This window comes from Ovis aries, chromosome 14 (genome assembly GCF_016772045.2).
Source record: "Ovis aries strain OAR_USU_Benz2616 breed Rambouillet chromosome 14, ARS-UI_Ramb_v3.0, whole genome shotgun sequence".
Classification (NCBI taxonomy): Eukaryota; Metazoa; Chordata; class Mammalia; order Artiodactyla; family Bovidae; genus Ovis; species Ovis aries.
Window position 1 is genome coordinate 10336121 of NC_056067.1, and position 23164 is coordinate 10359284.

Sequence of the window (23164 nt, forward strand, 5' to 3'; positions counted from 1 at the left end):
AGTGGCACTTAGGACGTACGCAATATGGTGCCATCATCACCACAGTCTAATTCCAGAACATCTGCATCGCCCCCCAAAAGAACCCCCTACCCACCAGCCATCACTCCTCACCCTTCCCCCGTCCCCCCAGTCCTAAGCAACCACTCAGCTGCTTTCTGTCCCTGGATTTGCCTTCTCTGGACATTTCACAGATGGAAGGAACCCTATACACTATGTGGTCTCTGTGTCTGCCTTCTTTCAGCTCAGCATGTTGGCAAAGTTCATCCATGTGGCAGCATGATCGGCACTTCATTCCTTTTTTTTTTTAATAGCTTGAAGGTTTTATTTATTTATTGGCTTCACTGGGTCTTCATGGCTTTGCAAGGGCTTTCTCCAGTAACGGCAAGCAGGAGCTACTCTTTATTGTGGTGTGCAGGTTTCTCATCACGGTGGGTTCGCCTGTTGTGGAGCAGATTCTAGGTGCACAGAATTCAGCAGTTGCAGTGTGCTGACTCCAGGGCTTGCCGGCTTCAGCAGTTGCAGCTCACAGGTTCTAGAGCTCTGGCTCTGCAGCTGTGGCACACGGCATGTCAGTCCACAGCATGTGGGATCTTCCCAGACCAGGGATTGAACTCCCCTGCATTGACAGGCAGATTCCTATCCACTGCACCACCAGGGAATTCTGGTACTTCATTCCTTTTATGGCTGAATAATACTCCATTGTATGGATGGACCACATTCTGTTCTATTCATCCATGCACCCACTGATGGACTTTTGGGATGTTTCCAAATTAGGTGATTTTATACCTCTCTTCTACATCAGCCATGAGGATAAAATGGGATGCTGTGAAACCTGTCTGGCCCGACCCGATAGAACCTTCTCCCTGGAGTGGAGCTGTGGCTGAGGTGTGAGCACAGGAAATAGGGCTGGTGGGGCCGAGGAACTGAAACTCACACAGCCACGCACGGCTGGTACAGGAGCCCTTTCGTTCCCCGGTATTTCCTGGCACTGGAGGCTGAGTTTGGGAAGCCAGCACGCTCTTCTGAGTAGTGTTGCTGGAGGAACAGGAGAAGCAGTTCCAAAGTGTTTAATTAAATTGCAGCGTTGACTTGAAGGGGAGGCGGACCACACATCTGATGCCTCCTGACTTGCTAATGCCAAGACAACACCAGCAAAAGAACTTGCAGCCTGTTTCCACAGCAACCACTCTATTTCCCTTTACCTCATTGGTCAGTCTGGATGTTTGGGATCCCGTGACCACACTTGGATCCCAGCTGCTCCGTCCCTGGCCAAAGCCACTGAGAAAGTTACAAATCGTGTGTCCCAAGTACCAGCCTAGGACCTGTCACAGGACAGACGCCTTACCCCCACCCCCGAGGACACGGCCAGCCGTAAGATCTTCCAGGACTGCAGGCCAATGTCATTTAAATTATCACAGCAGGAGAGACCACTTTCCTGGATGGCTGTTTGGTGCTTATCTGACAATGGTCTGGCTGAGAAGATTGCTGACATTTTTGAAAATCCGAGGGTCACATTTTGCTTACAAATGTCCGCTGCTCGGGATGTGGCATGACACTGAAAAGTCAGCGGAAAGTCTGACCTGAAAAACCTGTTGGTCTGGGCGACCTCTGCACAGCTGCCCACACAGACCTCCAGCCCCCATGCCTCCTGAAGGAGGTTCTCAGCCCATCTGACCTCCAGCTAGTCAACGCAGGAGGAAGTTCTCATTTAGTCACTAACTTCCCTCCTCTGAACAAACTGGGCAGATCAAACACGGATGTGCGCATGGGTGTATCACCTGGAAGGGAGAGCTTGACCTCATCACATACATGTATATGAAGCGTGTCTGGGTGCGCCCGTCTGTGTGTGTGTGCATGCTCATGCATGAGTGTGAATGATGTGATGGCGCCTACACACTAGGCCAGCAAACTTGGCTAGAAGATTGGTCCTGAGGTTACTGCCACCCCTGGGGTGGCACTGGGGGGATTCAGTGGCACATCTTTCCAGTCTGGGGTTGAAGGGGTAGAGGAGTCGAGGTGCAGCTCTGGATAACCCCAATGGGGGGACCCAGGCCCTGAATTCACATCAGAGGACACACCCTGAGCCCCCTCTGAGAGAGGTCCCGGAACAGCTGTCTACACCTGCTTGCCCCCTGAACCATTCAGTTTCAACATTCTGGTCTACAGCATCAGGTTGAGTCCAAGTTTTGGAATCCACTGGAAACTCATCCCCATTCCGTCCCAGCTCCGTGATAAGACCAGATTCCTGAATGCCTCTAAGCCTCAATTTCCTCATTTGCAAAATGGGTCACATATATCTCATAAGGCATATTGAGGGTTAAATGAAAAAGAAAGAGCGTGAAAGGCTTGGCTGATGGGGCTGGTGACTCTATTTCTCTCCCCACCTGTCTGGTGAAATGAGGTCCACAGTGGCCTCCACTGCCAAATCCTAGGGGATAGCCTCCTTACCTCCCAGCCTCTGAGCTGGCTTTCTGCCTCCACCAATTAACGTTCACTCTGCTGGGTCTCAAAGTAGGGGCCCTCCTAGGCACATGGTCATGGAACCGCTCGTCTCATGAAGATTTCTTGAGGGCCTACTGTATGCCAAGCACAGTGCCAAGCATTAGGGGGCACAGATAAGACCAACGAGGGTCCTGAAGATAACAGAAGCCGTTCACTGAGCACTTGCTGTGCGGCAGGTGCCATCCTAAGCATTTATGTGTGACTGCACATTTTCTCATCCCAGCCTTTCCGTCTGGTCAGCACTGCCCACAATCCTACTTCACAGATAGAGAAACTGAGGCTCAGAGAGGTGAAGTGACAAGAAACCAGACATCTCTTTCCCCTGGTTCCATCTAGAGCAGCAGCTGTCAAAGTATGTTCCTCGGACCAGCAGTAACATCATTTCCCAGGAACTCGTTAGACTTGAATTCTGAAACTCTAGGAATGGGGCCATTTTTAAACAGAAGTGAGTTTCAAGGAGACCCTGGGGGAGATTCTTATGCCTCCATAGCCTGAGAACCACTGACCTAGAGGATGAGGTGAGGAGACTGGAAGATGGGGTTTTCAACTCGGAGGACCTGCTCTCCCCTGGCTGGGAAAGAGGGTGAGACAAGGGTCTTGTGGGAGGAAAAGCTGAAATGCCCAGGGTTCAGCCCCACCGCCATCCTCCCCACCCACACCCTTTCATTTTAAGGAAGTGATCATACAAAGGAGCTTCCTGTATGGTCTGTCTTCTCAATGTTGTAATTTATAGAATTCGAGGCATGGTTCCTTGAGCATCTCACCATCAAAGACCACCGGGACTGTCCCCCAGAGACTCTCCCTCCCCTCGAACCCCACAGCCCGAGACAAAGAAGAGTGGTCTCTAGAAAAAGGGCTGCTGAATCACGGCACTAGTAACAGAGCTTTTCAGTGACCTCTGCGTGTCTACTGACATAAGCCATCACTAACAAGGATTCCCAAATGCATCACAAAACCACATAGAGCCCCATCTCAGGGGAGCCATCAACCAATGACAAAACAAGGTCGGGACCCCCATCCCTGAGGACTGTCAATGCCCTCTGGGCAATGCCTCTGGGCCCTCACTGTGGTGGCCTCAATTCAGGGCTGTGGACACTCTCCCCTTCCCACCCAGGAAGAGTCTTGTCCATGAAGAGATGGTCCTTATAGGGTGTTAACAGAAGTCCCCTCTCAAAAGAACTTGACCCTTTCATTGGTCTATGTAGCCTCATCACAGGTCAAGGATGGGTTATCAGTGTGAAACATCTCCTGCACCAGCCAATCCCACAGCCCTAAGGACCCCCAGGACCTAGAGACCCCACACAGGGCCCACTTGGTTCAAAGTCCTGTTCCTCTTTTCAAGGCTTCTCGTCGTCCCATATTAAGTACATTGATCTGCAGCATAAAGTCACTGCATGTAAAGTTCTGGGGACGCTGCCTGGCAGAACTGTGCTCAGAAACGCCAGCAGTGGTCACTTGGTGCTCCCTCCTCTGCAGCCCCTTCCTCCCCCTCCCTCCTCTGTCTCCCTCCTCGATCCTGCAAGGGGGTATGAAGGACATAGAATGATACAAAGAGAGAGACGTGACCACAGAGGGCATGGGAAGAGTGAAGAGAAAAGGGAGGTCAGGTGTCTCTGGAATCACCAAGGCCTCAGGGATGAGCTGCTCTAAAAATCATCCCCAAATCTATGAATGACACACAATCCCCACCAAGCTCTCGAGGACTCCCTGCCCTCCTCCACACCTCCCAGCCACACTGGAAATCTCCTAAGGTTCGGAATCACTGAGGGGCAGAGTCTGCCTCGTCACACTCAATATTCTCGCCATGGCGACCCTGACATAGGATCCACATGGGTCCAGGGCCCTCATCTTCCTCCCCAAAAGACCTGTCTTCCCCTCTGCCTCTTCCCACAGCTGGCACTGGCCAGAAGACAAAACCTAAAGGAGACTGAGATGCTGCCACGAGCCAAGCAGTGTGACGCTCTCACACTTCTGCAAATGTTTTGAGCAATTTTTTTTTCATTATACACAAAGCACATATGAGGTGTAGAATAACTAGAAATACAAACAAGCAAAAAACAAAACTGCCTCACCACCAAAATAGCCTAGTAAACTCTCTATGGAACCTAAGCAAAAGGTTGGGGGCACGTCCTTTGATATTTTTAGCTGCTTCCATACCTGTCCAATTCATGTCACATCTCCAGTGCCAAGCACAGAGCAGGCACCCAACAAAACATCTACCGGTCAACAGAAAGAAAAAAGAGAGAGAAGTAACCATCTCATAATTTCCACCCAACACTGAAGTTCAGAGCAAGACAAAAGAAAGGGGGAAGGAGACAGCAGGAAATTGCCCCAGAGTCGGGCTGAAGCTGCCCTTACCTTATATAGACTCCCTAAGAAGTTATGCAAACAAGGTTCAGTAAGGAAGAAAACAACCCACACACCAAAAAAGCTGAGCTGTCAGCTTCCACCAAGCAAGCTCCCCAGAGTGGGCATGAAAGGAAACAGGAAAGAATTCAAACATCCTGCTGCCTGGGGTGGAGGGACAGCTGGACAGAAGCCACAGCTGCATCATTTCCAGTGGGCTGCTGACAGGGGAGCCCAGGCGGCCACAGACGAGGACCTGGAAGCAGGGGAAACGGCCCCTCTCTGACACAGAGGACAAGGGCTCCATGGATGTGTACACAGCCCTTGCATATGAGCTCTCACAGCCCATGCACACTGACTCGTTGTCCCACCCTTCCTCAAGGCAGAAGATATCTCAAATGACTCCTTTCCCACTGGATTTTTGTGAAATGAATGACCCCGCTTTCCTAGTCTGACACAGAACACAAGAAAATGCAGTACAGGATAGCCAGAGGAAAAGAAAGATGATTACTTCAGTAGAACCCTCAGGGAAGGACCCGATCTGGAGACTGAACCGATCAGGACAGCCGAAGGTTTTCCCCCAGTGACAAAGCACCAGAACTTTTTTTTTTTTAGTGATTACTTTTACTTCCTTAAATGGAAGTCAGTGTGCTACACCCAACTGCATCTCCTGACTTAGAGAACCAGTGGTTGCAACCAGTTTCTGAAGGCTATGAGTACACGATGGCCTCGTTGACAAGGAGACACTCTGGAGACACTGAAGGATTCAGTGCCTGATTGCCTGAGCACTAACTGCCCTGGGGTACATGCTCTGCGTTCTCTTATAGTTTTTCTGTTTCTTCCGTTGCTGTTAGTCGTTTGACAAACACTTGTTGACAATGTGTGGTTCAAAGACTGCTGAATAAGATACTATCCGAACCCTTCAAGAATACACAATCTAGCAGGGCAAAAAAAATAAAAACTAAGCATGTGAATACAGTGAAGTTAGCACCATGACCGCAAGGCATCACAGGGCAGAGGGGAACATCAAAGAAATGAAGAAATTAACTCTGCCTGGGGGCCAGTGATCAGGGCAGGCTTCACAGAGGCCGTGATGTTTGATCTCGGTCTTAAAGGACGACCTAGAATTCATCAAGCTAACAGGATAAAGACGAAGAAGTGGTCTATGTTAACAACTTAAGGGCTAAATTCTAACAGAACTCCAAAGACAAGAGCACCAGCTTCAGTGGGCAAGTTCAAAACGCCTTCCTCTACCAGCCGCTCTCTTTGTGACTTGCCACAGGCTAGAGGGGCATATAATTGGCTTATTATTACTGGGTGTAAAACAAGTGTTGAATGGCTCAGAATGACATCCCTTAGGGCTCCTCAAGTCTGCTCATCCCTATACGAGGAGGACAAGCATTTTGTCCCCTAGGAGGACATCTCTAGGACCCAGAATGGTACCTGACACACTGCCCACACTCAATAAACATTTCTTGAGTAAATGAGGAGCCTCTGCCCATCTATCTTAGGAGCTTAGAAGCATTTCAGTCCCCAGTCCTCAGCTGAGTCACTTCAGTGGGAGATTCTGTCCTGTAAGAATAAAACCAATCCCCTCCCTGGATTTTAAAGGTGTGCCTTCTAATGAAGAGACCAGCAGAAATAATCAGATGAGAATCAGGTAGCAATTGACTGATCTGGACAAAGGTGCCCTGTAAATAAAAGTGCATGGGAAGGGCAGCCCAACACCACAGTGTTGCTAGGATTAGCAATGCCTGCATCACGTGGGGCTTCTTCTCTCCCTTCCCTGCTCGCATCACCAAGCACGGTGCCCCACAAGAACAAAGCAGACACCAGCCCTCAGCAGCTCAGAGAGCCAGGAGGCCAGGGTTCAAGCCCTGGCTCTGCCTCTCTCTGCTGTGTGACCAGGGACCCATGGCATCCCCTCTCTGATCCTCCATGTTCTAAGCTGGGGGTGGGAGGGGTAGCTTCTCAGTCCCTGTCTCAGAGCCCCCTGCGTGGTGGGGACAAACACACAAGTGGGTTTCGCCCCCCTGTGGCTGTTGACACTTGCAGCCCTCAAGTTCACCCACACATTTACAGCTGACTCATCCCACTCTTTTATTAATTCACATAGCTACTAACCCACAAGAATATCCAAGACAGACTTTCCCATTTTAAGGACCCACTTCTGAGGAAAGGTTGCCAGCAATGTAATACCCCCCTGGACACCAGCTCGGTGCCAGGCACTGGACTAGAAGATGAAAACCCAGCCGTGGGGACTGGTGCCGGGTCTCGTCATCAATCCTCATCTGAATTGCGGAAAGGAAAGCGCAGAACTGAACCTGGCACAGAGCCAGAGGCACTAAAAATGGTACAGGGTGACGATAAGGATGTGGACGGCAATGGCGGAGCGCACAGAGGAGGCGGGAAACGAGAGCGTGCGAGAGCAAGTTCACGCGCGAGAGCGAGTTCACGCGCGAGACCGAGTTCACGCGCAAGCACATGGCGGGGCTGAGTGCATCTGGAGCACACGGACCCGCACAGCCGCCCTGGGGAAAGGCGAGTCTGACATGAAGAGGAAAATGGCAGAACCAGAGATGCCAACCTGGTAATGAACCACAGGAAGGCCAAAGGCGAAATTCCACAAGGTCGTGGACAAAAGTTGTGGGAATAAAATGCACGCTGTTCAGGCAAAATCAGAGCCGTGGCCATGGCCCTGAGCCCCACCTCTGACCCCATTCCCTGTACACTGCGAGGCCATCACCTGCTGGATTTCTGCCCTCCTCCCACCCCTTTTCTTCTTTACTTTTTAAAACTGAGAGGTTTACAAACCATAAAAGTCACCCCTTTTAAGTGTAAAATTCACTGGTTTTTAGTATATCCATGAGGTTGTGCAACCATCACCATTGTCTATTTTAGAACATTTTCATCACCCCAAAAGGAGACCTGGTGCCCATGAATAGCCACACTTTGTCCCTCATGCTCACTACTGGCAACCACTAAACCTGCTTTATATCTCCATGGACTTGCTTGCTCTGGAAACTTGAAATAAATGGAATCCCACGACATGCGACCTTTCACATCTGACTTCTCAGCATTATGTTGCACTCAGCAATATGTTTTCAAGGTTCACCCATGTTGTCTGGGAGAAGGCAATGGCACCCCACTCCAGTACTCTTGCCTGGAAAATCCCATGGATGGAGGAGCCTGGTAGGCTGCAGTCCGTGGGGTCGTGGAGTCGGACATGACTGAGTGACTTCACTTTCACTTTTCACTTTCATGCACTGGAGAAGGAAATGGCAACCCACTCCAGTGTTCTTGCCTGGAGAATCCCAGGGACGGCAGAGCCTGGTGGGCTGCCGTCTCTGGGGTCGCACAGAGTCCGACACCACTGAAGCGACTTAGCAGCAGCAGCAGCATGTTGTCTCATGAATCAGTACTCCATTCCTTTTTGTGGGTGATTAATATTCCACTAACAGATGGACCACACTTTGTGTATCCCTTCATCAGTTGATGAACATTGCGTGGTTTCCACTTTGGGGCAACTGTGAATCATGCTGCTGTGAACGCTCATGCACAAGTTTCTGTGTGTTTTCATCTCTCTCGGGTAGATACTAAGGCGTGAAAGAGCTAGGCCTAGCCTTTCAGGAACTGCCAAACTGTTTCCCACGGTGCCTGCACCAGCTCTCTTTCCCCTCAGCGATGCACGAAGGTTCTGACTCGCGACACCTTACAACACCTGTTATCACAGCCCCCTAGTGTGTGTGAAGTCACATCTCACTGTGGTTTGAGTTCCATTCCCCTAACGACTACTGATGCTGAGCATCTCTGCATGTGTAACTGGCCATGTGTATGTCTCCTTTGGAGAAATGTCCATTCAGATCCCTTGCCCACTTTCCACTTGCGTTACCGGTCTTGTTGAGTTGTATGAGTTCTTTACATATCCTGGAAGCTGGACCATTACAGGATGCATGGTCTGAGGCCCTCCCCTTTTGCTGAGGTCACTCCTCACCCAGGTACCCGCATGCTCAGTTCCTTTTCATTCAGGTCTTGCTTTCATGTCCCCTCCATTTCAGGCCTCCCCTGACGACCCTGGCTAACAGCGGCCTCCCCACAATGTGTCTCTGGCCCATTGCTTCATTTCATTTTCTTAGCACTCATCTCATTCTGAAATGATCACATTTGCTAGATTGTTTATTAGCTTCCCTTGCATTTTCTGTGAATGTAAGCTCTGTGATCTGGATCGCTCAACTTTCCTAGTGTCCCGAGTCCCTGGCACATAGTAGGTCCTCAATATACATTTGTTGGATAATGAGTGTAACAAAGTGCCAAAGAAGAAAAGTTACTTTCCCCAAATCAAACAACATAGCAGTTAGATTTTGCCAAATCAAGAACAGAGCAAGTGATGTAAATCAACTATATTTCAATATATTTATATATATATTCAATATATATATTCACTATATATTTTTTTAATGTGCTTCCCTGATGGTCCAGATAAGAATAGATAAGAATTCACCTGCCAATGCAGTGGGCATGGGTTCAATCTTTGGCTCGGGAAGATCCCACATACCACAGAGCAGCTAAGCCCGTGTGCCACAGCGATGGAGCCCACAGGCTGTAACTACTGAAGCCCACGCACCTGGAGCCCATGCTTCCCAACAAGAGAAGCCATCACAATGAAAAGCCTTCACACCCCAGCTAGAGAGTAGCCCGTCCTCGCCACAACTAGAGAAAGCCTGCATGTAGCTGCAGCAACCAAGACCCAGCACAGCCAAAAGTAAATAAATAAATAAAATTTAAAAAACAGTGCAAGTGGCATTCCAGTTCAGGGCTACAAGAGCTCACCAGAGTGAACACAGGCCCTCCTTGACTAGGCAGGGGGCTCACAGGGGCTGCACAAAGTCTGACTCTTTTCCCTCCTCCCCAGAAGCCCCAGCATGTGACCCAGAGGGGCCCCTGGCCAGCAGCTTCCTTTATTTTCAAATCCTAAACAATACACTCCATTCTAGAGTCAGGGTAGAATTATAGCCCAAAAAAGGGAAGAAAACTACTTCCAGGTCAGATCAGATGACCTCCAAGGGCCATCCTTTCAGTCAAAAGCAACAGAGTCAGAAATCTTTCCTAGGAAAAATGGAGGCGTTTGATTAAGCAGTGTTGCTCCCCAGAGACCATCACAGGTTTTCCACTTGAACAAAGGCAGAAAAATTACCTCTGAGCTGTGTATTGTTAGAAATGTGCCTCCAGCCAGAGGCACAGGCCTCCGGTCTGCCCCTTGGCTTTCAGAAAAAGAGCTTGTGGAAAACTGTTCAGAGAATAGCTCCTAAGAGTTCTTATTACAAGGAGAAAAGTAATATTTTTTCTGTTCTTTTTATTGTATCTATATCAGAGGATGAATGTTAACTAAGCCTATTGAGGTCATCATTTCATGATACATGGAAACCAAACCATCATGCTGTACCCCTTAAGCTCATACAGTGGTGCACGCCAATTATTTCTCAACAAAACTGGGGGAGGAAGGAGAAGGGGAAAAAAGAAAAAAGCTCGCCCATGGTCTTCCCTCCTTGTTTCAAAAGAATTTCAGCTCCACGTGTTGGGAAGCAGCAGGGTGTCAGGAGTGGTGGCCAGGAGGGCAGACACTGGGTAAGGAACACGGTTCCATCCCCACGCAACCCAGGGTAGGTGCTTTCTCAGCTCTGAGCCTCAGTTTTCCTGTCTGTGAAATGGGAATGACAATAGGACCCTGGTACCACATGGGGCCATGGTGTCACGAAATAAAGTGAGGATTAAATGACTCTGGCTGGCAAGACAGTGGCCCTCAAAGATGTCCATACTTTAATTTCCAGAACATGTGACTCTGTGACTGGACATGGCAAAGAGGACTTTACAGGTGTGATTAAATTGAGGGTCTCAGCATGGGGAGATCGTCCTGGATGACTAGAGTAGGCCCAATGTCATCACAAGGGTCCTCAAATATGAAAGTGAGGAAAGCAGAAGAATCAAAGAGATGACTTCATAAGAAGGACTCATCCAGATACTGCTGGCCTTGAAGATGGAGGAAGGGGCCACAAGCCAAGGGATGCAGAACCTGTAGAAGCCAAAAAAGGCAAAGAAACAGATTCTCCTTTCAAACCTCTGGAAAGAATACAGTCCTGCCCACACCTTTATGCTAGTTCAGTGAGGTTGATTTTGGACTTCTGCCCTCCAGAATCTAAGACGAGAAATTATGTTGTTTTAAACCACTGAGTCTGTGGTCATTTGTTTCAGCAGCCGTAGGAAACTGATACAATAACCTCAGCACAATTTCTGACACAACAAAAGCCCAGTGTTAGTCATTATTTTTAAGGATTATGATAATTTGTGATTGGCAAGGACAGTTACAGAAATGCACAAATGATTAAAAAAAAAAAAAAAAAGAATAAGTGCATGAAGAAAAATGAGACAGGTGACCGGAAATTAAGCCCAGAACTAAAACAGGATGTCAGGCAAGTTAATTTCAAATGCACTGATGAAACAAAACAGAAAATGCTAAGGTTAACAGCCCTGCCTTACACACAAGCCTCTGGGGACTTGGCCCTGCTGAGGCCATGAGCAGAATCTGAAAAGCTAAGGCCATCAAATTCAGTTGGAGAGGAAAACACCTAGGGGCTCCAGGGCAGGAATGTGGGCCAGAGGCCAGAGGGGAACAAGGGTTTCAGAGCCTCAGCACCTAAAGACTCTCCATACAGGCCACTGGGCTGTTACATTGGCAGAGGGCACGGTGGACTGTCCAGGGGTGAGCTCAGCTCTCACACATCTCAGGGGACCGTGTTCACTCATCTATTCAACACACACTTGGGGAGATCAGGTGTTGTTCCAGGTGCTGACAGCACAGCAGAGAACCAGGCCAACCAGCTTTCTACCCCCAGGAGCTCAGATTCTATCTAGCAGCAGAGTCAAACACCAGATACCAGAAAGCTCCTGTTTTGGATATAGCCTGGGGAGTCGCTAAGGGCTTGCTACCCATGACTTGGGTCCACACAAGACAGTGACACAAGCACTGGGGGAAAAGAGATTAGGACTAGGTAACCGTAAGGGGTGAGGATGCTTCACTGAGGTTACCACCACCAGAGAGACAAAAGTCCTTCTTTCCACGATCTCACCACTGAATTGAAGAAACAGATGCACACGTAATCACCGCAGAATGGGATGAACATCACAAACGCAAGGAGGCCATCTGAGTGGAGGGGATATTTACACTGGGCCTTGAAGGATGTATAGAAGTCCTCCAGGAAAGCAAGACCGATGAGGACACGCCAAAAGAAGGAAAACTGTGCACAAGTTCCAAGGAAGGGGGAGGGCAGGGTGGTGCAGCCTCAGACACAGACCTGGATTCAAAGTCCAATTTCTCTACCTACTGAACCATCACAAGCAAGTGACTTTTTATTATTTTATTATTGAATGAAAGATTCTTTAAGTTCTGTAGTGCTTTACAACCTTCAAAAGTTTCCCACATGATGTCATAAAATCCCATAATAATCATTTTTCTCCCACTACCCCTATCTTCCCCAGTGATAAAGGATCTGCCTGCAATGCAGGAGACCTGGATTTGATCTCTGGGTCGGGAAGATTTCCTGGAGGAGGAAATAGCAACCCACTCCAGTATTCTTGCTTGGAGAATCCCATGGACAGAGGAGCCTGGCGGGCCACAGTCCATGGGGTTGCAAAGAGTTGGACACGACTGAGCGACTTAGGACACACCCCTCACTTGCCCCTCCTCCCTCGCCTCTCCCCACTTGCCACCACTAGTTTGTTCTCGGTCATATGTGAGTCTAACAAGTGACTTTGGACTCTCTGAGGAAACAATTAGATTTCTTATCAGTAAAATGGAGATGACTCCTACTCTGGTGTCATTGTTCTTATTACATACACACCACTCACGGGTAAGAAAAATTAAATGAGCTAATACATGCAAAGCGCCTACCTAGTGCAGGGCAGTTGGCATCCATGGGGTCAGAATCATGTGCTGGGATGTGCATGAGAGGGGTGAGCTGCTGAGCATCCCATCCTAACAGGCATTCTGGGTCATTTCTAAGCATTTGGACCTTGTGGGCAAAAGCGACAGAAGGTTAAGGGGAGAGAAAAGCTCTCCCCACCTCCCCACCCCTACCTGGACTGCAAGCTCACCAGGTTCAGAAGGAGTCAACTCAGTCCTGGGCAAAGGGCTGGCACTCAAGAAATGCTCCGGAGAAGGAAAAGCGAGGGTCGTGGGTGGCGCCTGGGAAACACCCACACTTCTGGGGCACGAAGGGAAGCAGAACCAGCAGACGGAAGTGAGAGCAGGAGATGAGAAACAGGAAAAGAGAAGTAGGTGAGCTTTGCAGTACAGAAGCAGACGGAAGGGAGAACCACGTTTTTAGTAACTAGCCGTCACTGCCGAAGGCTAGAAGGAGAGAAAGGGAACAATACAAAGAAACGTCCACTCCATGTGGCCACCAGGACGTGACCGAAGACCTGGGCATGGGGTGCCAGGCTCCAGATGTGGGGTGGTGGGATGCCAGGATGTAACGAGGTGAAAAAACGGTGGGAGATGAGGAGATGGATGTAACATCTACATGATTCACCAGCAATAATTTCTAAAGGTTTGCATTAACGTCTAAAGACTTTCAAGGAAAAAATAAATAAATACATTAAAAAAAAAAAAAAAAAGACTTTCAAGGAGGGAAAACTCAATTCATTTCAACTAACTGAACACTTTCGCTGAAGCAGAGACACCCTACTTAGCAGGGAAAGGGATATCTAGCAACCTTCTCCACGGAGGTATGGCCACAAACTCCACAGCAAATGGAAATATCACCCAGAAGAGCTGTTACAAAGCCTACGCATCTTATGACACAAAGAAGCCACACAACGCGGCTCAGGATCCCCCAACAACACATGCATGAGCCAAGAAGGCAGCGGGAGACTGAATTTTGCAGAAAACTGTGAAAATAATGTTTCCAGAGCACTTCAGGTACCACTGAAGAATCACCACCCAGCATTGTTTTTGGAGCAACAGAAATAATGTATCAATCAATCCCCGTTTGTTGATTGCATGACAGACAGACTGTTTAGCACTTTACAAGGTCCAAAGCCCTGTCACAGCTCTACAGCTTCTTCTGACCTCATATTCCCTTTGACTCACTAGATAATTTCTCTCCTTCCTTTCTCACTCAAATTTAGAAATTTGAGTAAAGCTAGAGGGGAAAAAAATGCATATGTGCAGCTTGGGGAAAAAAGTCCAGTGCAGAAGAGCAAAACAGAGAGACCGACTTACGTATGTGTGCTGCACAGCGGCACACGCAGAGGCCGAACTTGTCTCTTTCCCAACCTGTCCCTCTTGCAATAATAGCGAAGAGTCTCTCTTTGACTGAACTCTAACCACGCTCTTCTGAGCTCTTTTTCACCTGGGTCTCAACTTCTGGACTTCTGTGTTCGTCTTGGCCTTCACTGATTTTGGCAAGGATCCCACCAAGTCAACTAAGCCAGAATTCCCTGTCCGCCATATCTGATCACCCCTCAATATCTAATCAGACTCCTTGTTCTCACTCTTCCCGGTGATGTCTGATCCCTGGCATGCCTTCAGCAAGAATCCTGTTAAGTCAGTTTAGCCAGCTCTCCCTTCACCCCAGACCCTTCCTCTTGGTAACTTTCCAGCCATTGATCCCTACCTGGCTCCTTGACTCCAAATTCCCACTTCTCCTTGTGGTGTTCAGAGTTGAATTTGAACTCTCTCCCTTGTGGTGGTCCCTACACCTATCACAACAGTCCTCTGAATAAAGTCTGCCTCATTGTTCTTGTTTTTTTTTTTGCCTGCGCTATGCACCATGCTGCTGCTGCTGCTAAGTCGCTTTAGTCGTGTCCGACTCTGTGTGACCACATAGACGGCAGCCCACGAGGCTCCCCCGTCCCTGGGATTCTCCAGGCAAGAACACTGGAGCAGGTTGCCATTTCCTTCTCCAATGCATGAAAGTGAAAAGTGAAAGTGAAGTCGCTCAGTCGTGTCCGACTCTTAGTGACCCCATGGACTGCAGCCTACCAGGCTCCTCCGTCCATGGGATTTTCCAGGCAAGAGTACTGGAGTGGGGTGCCATTGCCTTCTCCTATGTACCATATGGGATCTTAATTCCCCAGCAAGGGATCTAACCCATGCCCTCTGCATTGGAAGGTGGGCGTCTTCACCACTGGACCATCAGGGAAGTCTCTGCCTTACTGTTCTTTAACAAGCGTTAGAATGAATGTTTTTGCCTTTAACAGTAAAGACACCCCCATTTTCCTTAACCATCCCGCTGCCAAACTCAGTCCCTGAGAAGCAGCTGCAAGGTTCTATGTTACTGATAACCACATTAATTGAGCACCCATTGTACAGTAGGCATTGCCTATAAGCTTTACGTGTATCATGTCAATTTATCCTCAGTTTTAGCAATCCTGTACCCAGTGTGCAATCACTAACTGAATCTTACAGATGAAGAAACAGAGAATCTGGGAGACTTGCTCAAGGTCACACAGCACAGCAAGGCTACGAGTCAAAGCAAGACACCCTGGCTCTACCATCGATGCTCGTAACTGACTGGCTCTAAAATCTGTACCAACAGAAAACTGGATTCATTCCCAGATGCCTAGATTCTTTCTAAAATAAAAATGCTTGCAATAGAGTATTTTGGGGTCAGTTCATCAATAAAAGATCTGTTAAACAATGTTACATTTATACGAGAGATAGATTAGGAGCCACTTTAAGGGCTGGGTGATGACAATAAAACATCAGCACCATGAGAACAGGGGCTTTCTCTGCTTCTAGATTTACCCTCACTGCCTAGACCAGTAACCTACAGAGTAGTCGATCGAAGGAAGGAAGGAGGAAATGAATGAATGAAGGAACAAATTTCTGAGTGTTAAACTACATTTGAATTATATCTGGTTTTTACTCTCTTCCTTTTGCTTAATCTTGCTTTCTGAATATTCTGCCACAGACCTGTACCACTTGTAAGGTGAAGGAAAAAAACATTTCACAGACACCCTGAGCCATTGACCCAACACATACACATGATCTGTAAGCCCTTCCTACAGAGATCAGAGAGATCATACCACCAGGCAGTCTGGCAAATGGCTCCTTTCTCCTTTCCCAGCTTAGCCCTGGCTCCTCCTCACTCCCCATGGTTCTGTCAGGGCAACCAGAGACCCTCCAGACAGCTCAGTACCCATTCCCCATCATCTCTTCCCTCCCCTCATCTCTCTGGTCACATACTTTACTTCCACATCAGTTAAATTCCACCAATGAAATGACAATCACAGTGACTACCATTTATGGAGAACGGACTACATCCTTGGCACCATGAGCTTGCTTTCTTAATCCTCCTAATAATCACATTATATATAGCAAAAGGATGAGCAGGTGAATAATTCAGGTCACCTGATTGGCAAGCATTTGAACCCAGACCATCCAAAGCAGCCTAGACCTTTAACCACTGTGCTAACCACCTCTTACCCTGTACTGACCACCTACTGCATGCAGACCTGGGTCAAAGGTTTCAAGCATGCCCACATGGCACCTACTGTGTGCCAGTCTGGGGTTGAGCACCTCTACTAAGTGAACTCAGAGTTGAGTGCTGACTGTCTGCTGAGCTAGGGCATGCACAAGAAACTTCAGAGCAGAAAGGACACTGTCATCCTAAACGCTGCTGCTGCTGCTGCTAAGTCGCTTTAATCGTGTCCGACTCTGTGGGACCCCATAAATGGCAGCCCACCAGGTTCCCCCGTCCCTGGGATTCTCCAGGCATGAACACTGGAGTGAGTGGCCATTTCCTTCTCCAATGCAGGAAAGTGAAAAGTGAAAGTGAAGTCGTTCAGTCGTGTCTGACTCTTTGCAACCCCATGGACTGTAGCCCACCAGGCTCCTCCATCCATGGGATTTTCCAGGCAAGAGTACTGGAGTGGGGTGCCATCGCCTTCTCCATCCTAAACGCTAGGAGAACAGAAATAATGATATAAAAAGTAATAGTAACAACAACCAATATGACTAGGACAGTTAAAAAAAGAAAAGTAAGAGTAACAACAGCCAACTGCATCACTATGTCTGGGCTCTCCATTTAGACATATAACTTCAGTGAACCTTCGCAGTCAGCATCAGAGGCAGGCACCATCAGAACCCCCATTTTACAGACCAGAAAACTGTGGCACAGACAAAGAAATGCCTGAGGTCACATGGCAAGAGACAGAGTTGGGATGCGAATTTAGAATTTCTCTGATTCCAAAGGTCCTGGCTGTTGAAATACAGAAGGGATTGCACTAGGTGGGTTTGCTGGCTCAGTCTCAGATGGACAGATACAGGGGAGAGGAATTCCACCCAGAGGGAATCACTGGCCTGCAGACTGAGAGTGTTACACAGGGTCAGGCTGCAGGTGCACAAAGGAAGCTGTGGGAGCTACTGCACAGGGGATGCAGCTGGGGACAGACAGACTGGAAGGCCAAGTAGACAGCCTGTACTTAGTGGGCAGATGGGAGCTATAGATGGTTAATGAGCAGAGAAGGAACTTGAGGAGACCCACAATTTAGGAAAAGTTACTTTGTAGGCTTACCACTGGTGGCTCAGTGGTAAGAGTCTACCCCCCAATTCAAAAGACACAGGTTCAATCCCTGTGGTTGGGAAGATCCCCTGCAGAAGGAAAAGGCAACCCACTCCAGTACCCTTGCCTGGAAAATCCCATGGACAGAGGAGCCTGGTAGGCTACAGTCCATGGGGTTGCAAACAGTCAGACGCGACTGAGCAATTTCACTTTCACTCCCATTTTGGGGGGTGGAGGGGGATAGAATGAATTTAAGGCAAGAAAGACCATGGGCTGAGAGACTGCTGCGATAAAGGGCGACCATGGGCCTCTTTTGGGTCTGCCCCTCTTTTGCAAGCAGCATGCCCTCGCCTTCACTCTTCCCTTAGGAACCCACTCTCCCCAACTCTACCTCTGGTTTGGTGGGGCTACCCCTCCCCCACTGTCTCCTGGTTTGGTGGGGTGCCCCTCCCCCACTCCAAGCATGGGCACTGCTCCAGGTAGAGTCAGCCAGAATCACAGGGATTAGTTCCCATGCACACACGAACCCAGTTAGAGTCTGTCAGTCTGGAGACTTCTGTGGAAATCGATGGCAGTCGGTCTCTCTCTCCTCCCCGAAGCCTGGAAGCCGGCTGGTTAGAGGTTATCACATCACCGCTCAGGGAGAACTTGCCCTCCTGCCCCCAAGACAAGCGATCAAGGAAGAAAACAGGGCTGGGAGAGGGGGGTGAGTTCGGACAGCCTTAACTGCAGTTAGTACTTTACCTGGACTTTCCAACCACAGAAGCTGAAACTGATTTCTTTTCTTCGGGGCTGGGGGAGTGGGTAAGCTAACTGCACCGGGCTCCTCTCACTGCACCTGACAGATCCAAGCATCCCACAGGGACTGAAGTTTGGGGTGAGAAGCAACAGCAGAGGCGGTGATGGAGCAGCCAGTACAGAAGGAAGGGGCCAGGTGAGGCCAGCGCCGGAAGAGCCAGTGCGGGGCCCAGAGGGCTCCAGATCCTGTCAGCAAGAAACCGGAGGACACGGGAGGCCCAGCGACCTTCCAGTTCATGACCTTCAGGAACCAGCGCCTGGGGACAAGGAAAGGCCAGCCTGGGGGGCGGAGGAGGGGTGACAGGGAGAGGCTTAATGGGCAGATTCCATTCCAAAGAACCCCAGGGAAGGACAGAAGGAAGATAGTAGCCAGAGGGCAAAGGAGGGGCAAAAGAGGGTATTTCAGAGCAAGGACGGGGGTGGGGGGATGGTGAGGATGTCAAGGAGGAGAAAAAGCCCACAGTGGGGGTGGGGGGGCCCTCCAACCCCCTCGTTCCCCCAGGGCAGACGGAGGAGCAACCAGGTACTGTTTTTAGGCTTCCAGGTCCCCTGTGACCTTGTGAGAGGTTTGGAAATAGGAAAGCTATGCCAGACCAAGAGCACTAGACCCTCCGGCTTGTCAGGACACCTGGCCAGAGATGAGGGCCACGGAGAGGCCTCCCCGCATCACAGGAATAGGCATATGTGCCTTCTGTAACTGCCAACAATCCCACCAGCCCCAACCAGAACCTGCTGTCCAGCAAAGATGCTCCACGACTCAGAAATGGGCCTCTAAACCACTTTCTCAGTGAGAAGAGGTCAAGAGCACAGGCCTCAAAGCCACCCTGCCCGGGTTCAAGGCCTGGGCCTGCCACGACCTTGCTGTGACTTGCAGGCGGGTCACTTAACCTCTCTGGGTCTCCGTTTCCCCACCTACAGAAGGGAAGCAAGCTCACAAACGGAGACAAGGTGTGCCCAGTGCAGTGACTTGCACGTAGAAAGTTACTAGTCAACGTTCCGAATCCTTGGTCACTGGGTTAGGAGGACACAGTGGCACCATGGAACAGGCTTTCCTAAGACAAACAGGAGCAGACATGGCAACCATAGCTCGCCTATACATTTGTCCAACAGATGGCTGGGGAAGGAAGGCGGACTTCCAGCCAGAGCAGACGGAGCCTTCAGATCCCACGGCCCATTCATAATCTCAACAAGCAGCAGGGAAAGCATTTTTAGTTCTCCCACCAGGCCCTCCCCACTGCCATCCCTATCACTGGGGGAAGGGATGGAGTAGCAAACCACAAAGCCCCAGGGAGGGAGGAAGTGCTCTCTGACCACAGCCTCCCCAATTCAGAATCCACTCACAGGATGCTCTTTATTCCTGGGGTCACCTTCTCCTATTCAATGGACAGAACAATAGCTTCCTAAGCTGGGGGGTGGGTGGGAGGAGAAGACCCCAGTCTGATGGCTGGGGGTGGGGATGATGGATGGCTAGCAGGAGGAAACTGCTACTTTACTGTCCAGAGAGGAAGGAAGCTGGCTTGTGAGAAAAGCTCAGAGCCGGCAAGGCAAAAAATACTGCTGAACCTCCCAGTTATACACCAAACCCCAGGAGTCTGCACTTACTCCACTTGTGAAAGCAGGCATCACGGTGGTGAAAGGACAGAGGTGGCTGAGAGACAGGGTTCCTGAGTCAGGGGCCTGGCTTTCAATCCTGGCCCCGTGCACCTCAGCAGATGTGAGTTGTGATAGTACTTTACACATCTGCTTTTAAACAAAGGGTTCCTCAGATGGCTCAGTGGTACAGAATCCACCTGTCAATGCAGGAGACTTGGGTTCCATCCCTGGGTCGGGAAGATCCCCTGGAGAAGGAAATGGCAACCCACTCCAGTATTCTTGCCTGAGAAATTGCACAGACAGAGGAGCCTGGCAGGCTACAGTCCATGGGGTCACAAAAGAGTTGGACACGACTTAACTAAACAACATTTTAAACAATCCTGTCCAAAAGCAGTAAGTGAAGGTCTAGAGGTAGCTCTGGGAGATGTTTTAGTTGGGAGATTTTTTTTGGGGGGGGGGGGGGGGCAGGGATGGTAAATCTCAGCACCACCCAGCCCACAGCAGACACTTTATAGATATTATTTGAATTAGAATAAATTCAAAATAGTAATTTGAATAAAGAAAAGGGGCCGTTGCGTGATCTTGAGCACAGTGTTGTATTTTTTTTTTATTTCACAAACAACCATGTCATTTGTACAGGCACTGACTCACCTATCCTTTCGACAGCCCTCTAAGATTACAGGGGAGGAAACCAAGGCCCCAAGAGGTTAAGTAACTTGCCCCAAACCACACAACTAGAAAGCGGCCACAAGGGGATTCAAACCCACCATGCTGACTCTAGGTCCCACCCTAACTTTCAGGCCGTACTGCCTTTGTCTGAAAATATCTATTTCCAAGCCAGAGCCCAGAGCCCAGAAAAAGAGTCCATCCTCCAATCTTAGCTTTAAAGGGGCTTATTGCCAGTGATGCTGGGCCTTTTGCTTCAGTGGTGTGTGTTGGGGGCAAGGACGGGAGGTTGTGGTTGTACCTGCATGTGGTTTTTCCACTTAATGATTCAAGACAACCCAGGGAAAGGCACAAAGTTTACAAATCCTGAAGATTTTGCTTGACAGATTTCTTATATGTACACACCTGTGTAACTGCCTCCCAAAATACAGAATATTCAAAACACAGAATATTCCCAACCCCTTGAGACCCCACCCCACCTTCCATGTGCCTCTCCCAGTCAGTGGCTAGCCACCCACAAGCGGGACCACTCTTCTGACTTTTCACGCTGCAGATTAGCTTTGCCTTTTCTAAAATTTCACATAAATGGGATCATATGGCATGTATGTGTTCATATTCTGCTCTATATTCTACAAACAAAAACACATCACCAGCACATGGACAATGACGGCAGGAGAAAGGAGGGGGCTGTCGCTAACCATTCCTTTCTCCTTCGATAAGCACCAGGATTGTTTTTATTTTGGCTCTCTGACTGATGAAAGGGGAAACCCGGGAGGGCTGGACCCTGGAGTATGGAACTCCGTGAGTTAACGGTGGAAAGCTAGTGACCGTGGGGGCAAAGGAGCTGTCCCGCCTGAAAAGGTTACTGTGAGAGGGAGGAGGCTGCCGGTCACCTCTGGTTGTTCTGGATGCCCAGACGGGAGAAGGCGTTGTGGAGGCTTTAGAACGCTCCAATCTGGTTCCTCCAGCGCTGGGGGCGCCCAGGGTAGCCTCAGGCTCCTCCCTAGCATTGACCTTGTTCCAAAAGACCGGGAGTCCCCCAGAAGGCGTGTCTCCCTACCTGTGCACTGTTGGATGAAGTCCTGATATTCCGCTCCCTGCTCGCCGGGGACGATGGTGGAGCCGTCATATTTAAAAGTCACCCTTTGGATTGGGAGAAGAGAAAAACACACACATACACATACACATCAGCGTTGGTGCCTGAACGGTGCCGAGCTTCCACAGAACAATCTAAGAGATGCTCTGGCTAGCGAAAAGCCAGCGCTGGCTTTCCACGCTGTCCCGGGTTAAGGCTGCGGGGAGACCGCACGGGGATGACCCTTAATCCGTCCCGTCTGGAAGACGGCTCAGCGCACCAGGGCCCTCGCGAGCTCAGGCAGCGGGGCTCGAAGAGCAATGCAAAGTTCCTCACCAGATGACGGCCGAGCTGTCGTCGCGCACCAGGTTGTACGCCGTTCGGCAAGCCTCTTTGTCGATCTTGGTGGCCATCGCCGCGGGGCCGCAGTGGGGATACTGTGCTCGCAGCGAAAGATGAGCGCGCTTGGGGCCAGCTGCAGGGATCGGAGCGGAGCGGGGCGGGGACGCGCGGAAGGCGGGCGGGCAAGCGGGCGGGCGGTTGGCAACAGCAGCGAGAGAAGGCGAGCTCCGAGCTCCGAGAGCAGCTGTGGCTCCGAATGCGCGAGGAGCGCAAGCTAGACCCAGGCCACGCAGTCCCGCCCCCCTCGCCCATTGGCCTTCCAGGACGCATTAAGCCCCGCCCCCTATTTCTATTGGTCTTAGCGCGTATCGGGGGCGTGGCGTCTTTACTCACCAGCGGCCAATACCAGCCCGAGTGGGTTGCGCAACCCTGCGAAGGGGGCTGGAGAGGGGGGCTTTTTCGCCCTCCTCCCCTTCTCTCCTCCCCTCTTCTTCTCCCTCCCCCCTTCTCCTTCCTCCTCCTCTTCTCTTCTCCTTCCCCCAACCCTTTCGATGTTCTCCCACTCCCCTAACTCCTCCCCCATTTCCTCCTCCCCAAGCCCTGTTTCTCCTTTCCCTCTCTCTAGTTCCTCTCCCTCCTCCCTCCTTGAGTCTCCCTCCTCGAGTCTCCCTCCTCATTCACTACCCGCTCCTCACCTCACCTCCTCCCCTTGCTCTTCCCACTTCCCTAACCCCTTCTCCCTCCTGCCTCCCTATTCCCACCTCCCCTCCCTTCCCCCACCTCCTACCCCTAGTCCTCCTTATCGCCCCCAAACAACAACTCCGTTTACCTCCTTCCTATTCCTTGTCTTCAAGCTTTTGTCCTCTCTCTCTCTCTCACTTTGCATCCCCCCTCCTCCCTATCCCTTCCTCTACCTCCCTCCTCCCCACCAGGGCTCCTGGGCTGCAGAGCTCCACAGGGAAGCTCCACATGGGTGACTTACTGCATCAAACTGCCCCGCCCCAGTGTTGGGCTCCGTGGTTTCTAGGTAGGGAGAAATCGGAAAGAAGTAAGATTGTTAAATAGGAGGGGATAGAAAGTGGACTGCTTCTGAAACACTGGTGGGATCACTGTTTACTCTGTGCTCTGGTTATTTGCATTCACATCTTATCTCCCCCTTTGGGTTCCACTGAGGGCAGGAGCTGACTCATTCTGTCTTCTTCCTTCCCTCACTGACTCACTCATTCATTCCCTCCTGCAATAATTCCACAAAGACCAGTTACAGGGTTGAGGCAAGTAA

The 23164-nt window shown here is 50.0% G+C and overlaps 1 protein-coding gene across 1 annotated transcript in view; it reads right to left on the reverse strand.

Moving 5' to 3' along the window:
* The window catches only part of COTL1 (coactosin like F-actin binding protein 1), a 44382-nt gene extending 22243 nt beyond the window's left edge, over positions 1-22139 (reverse strand). Inside the window, exons 1-2 of the mRNA XM_004014943.4 lie at positions 21880-22139; positions 21529-21611 (exon numbers count right to left, since the gene is read on the reverse strand). Coding sequence (XP_004014992.1) covers positions 21529-21611; positions 21880-21956 — 160 coding nt within the window. The 5' untranslated portion in view covers positions 21957-22139. The remainder of the gene's footprint in view (positions 1-21528; positions 21612-21879) is intronic.
* Between the last annotated feature and the right edge of the window lie 1025 nt (positions 22140-23164).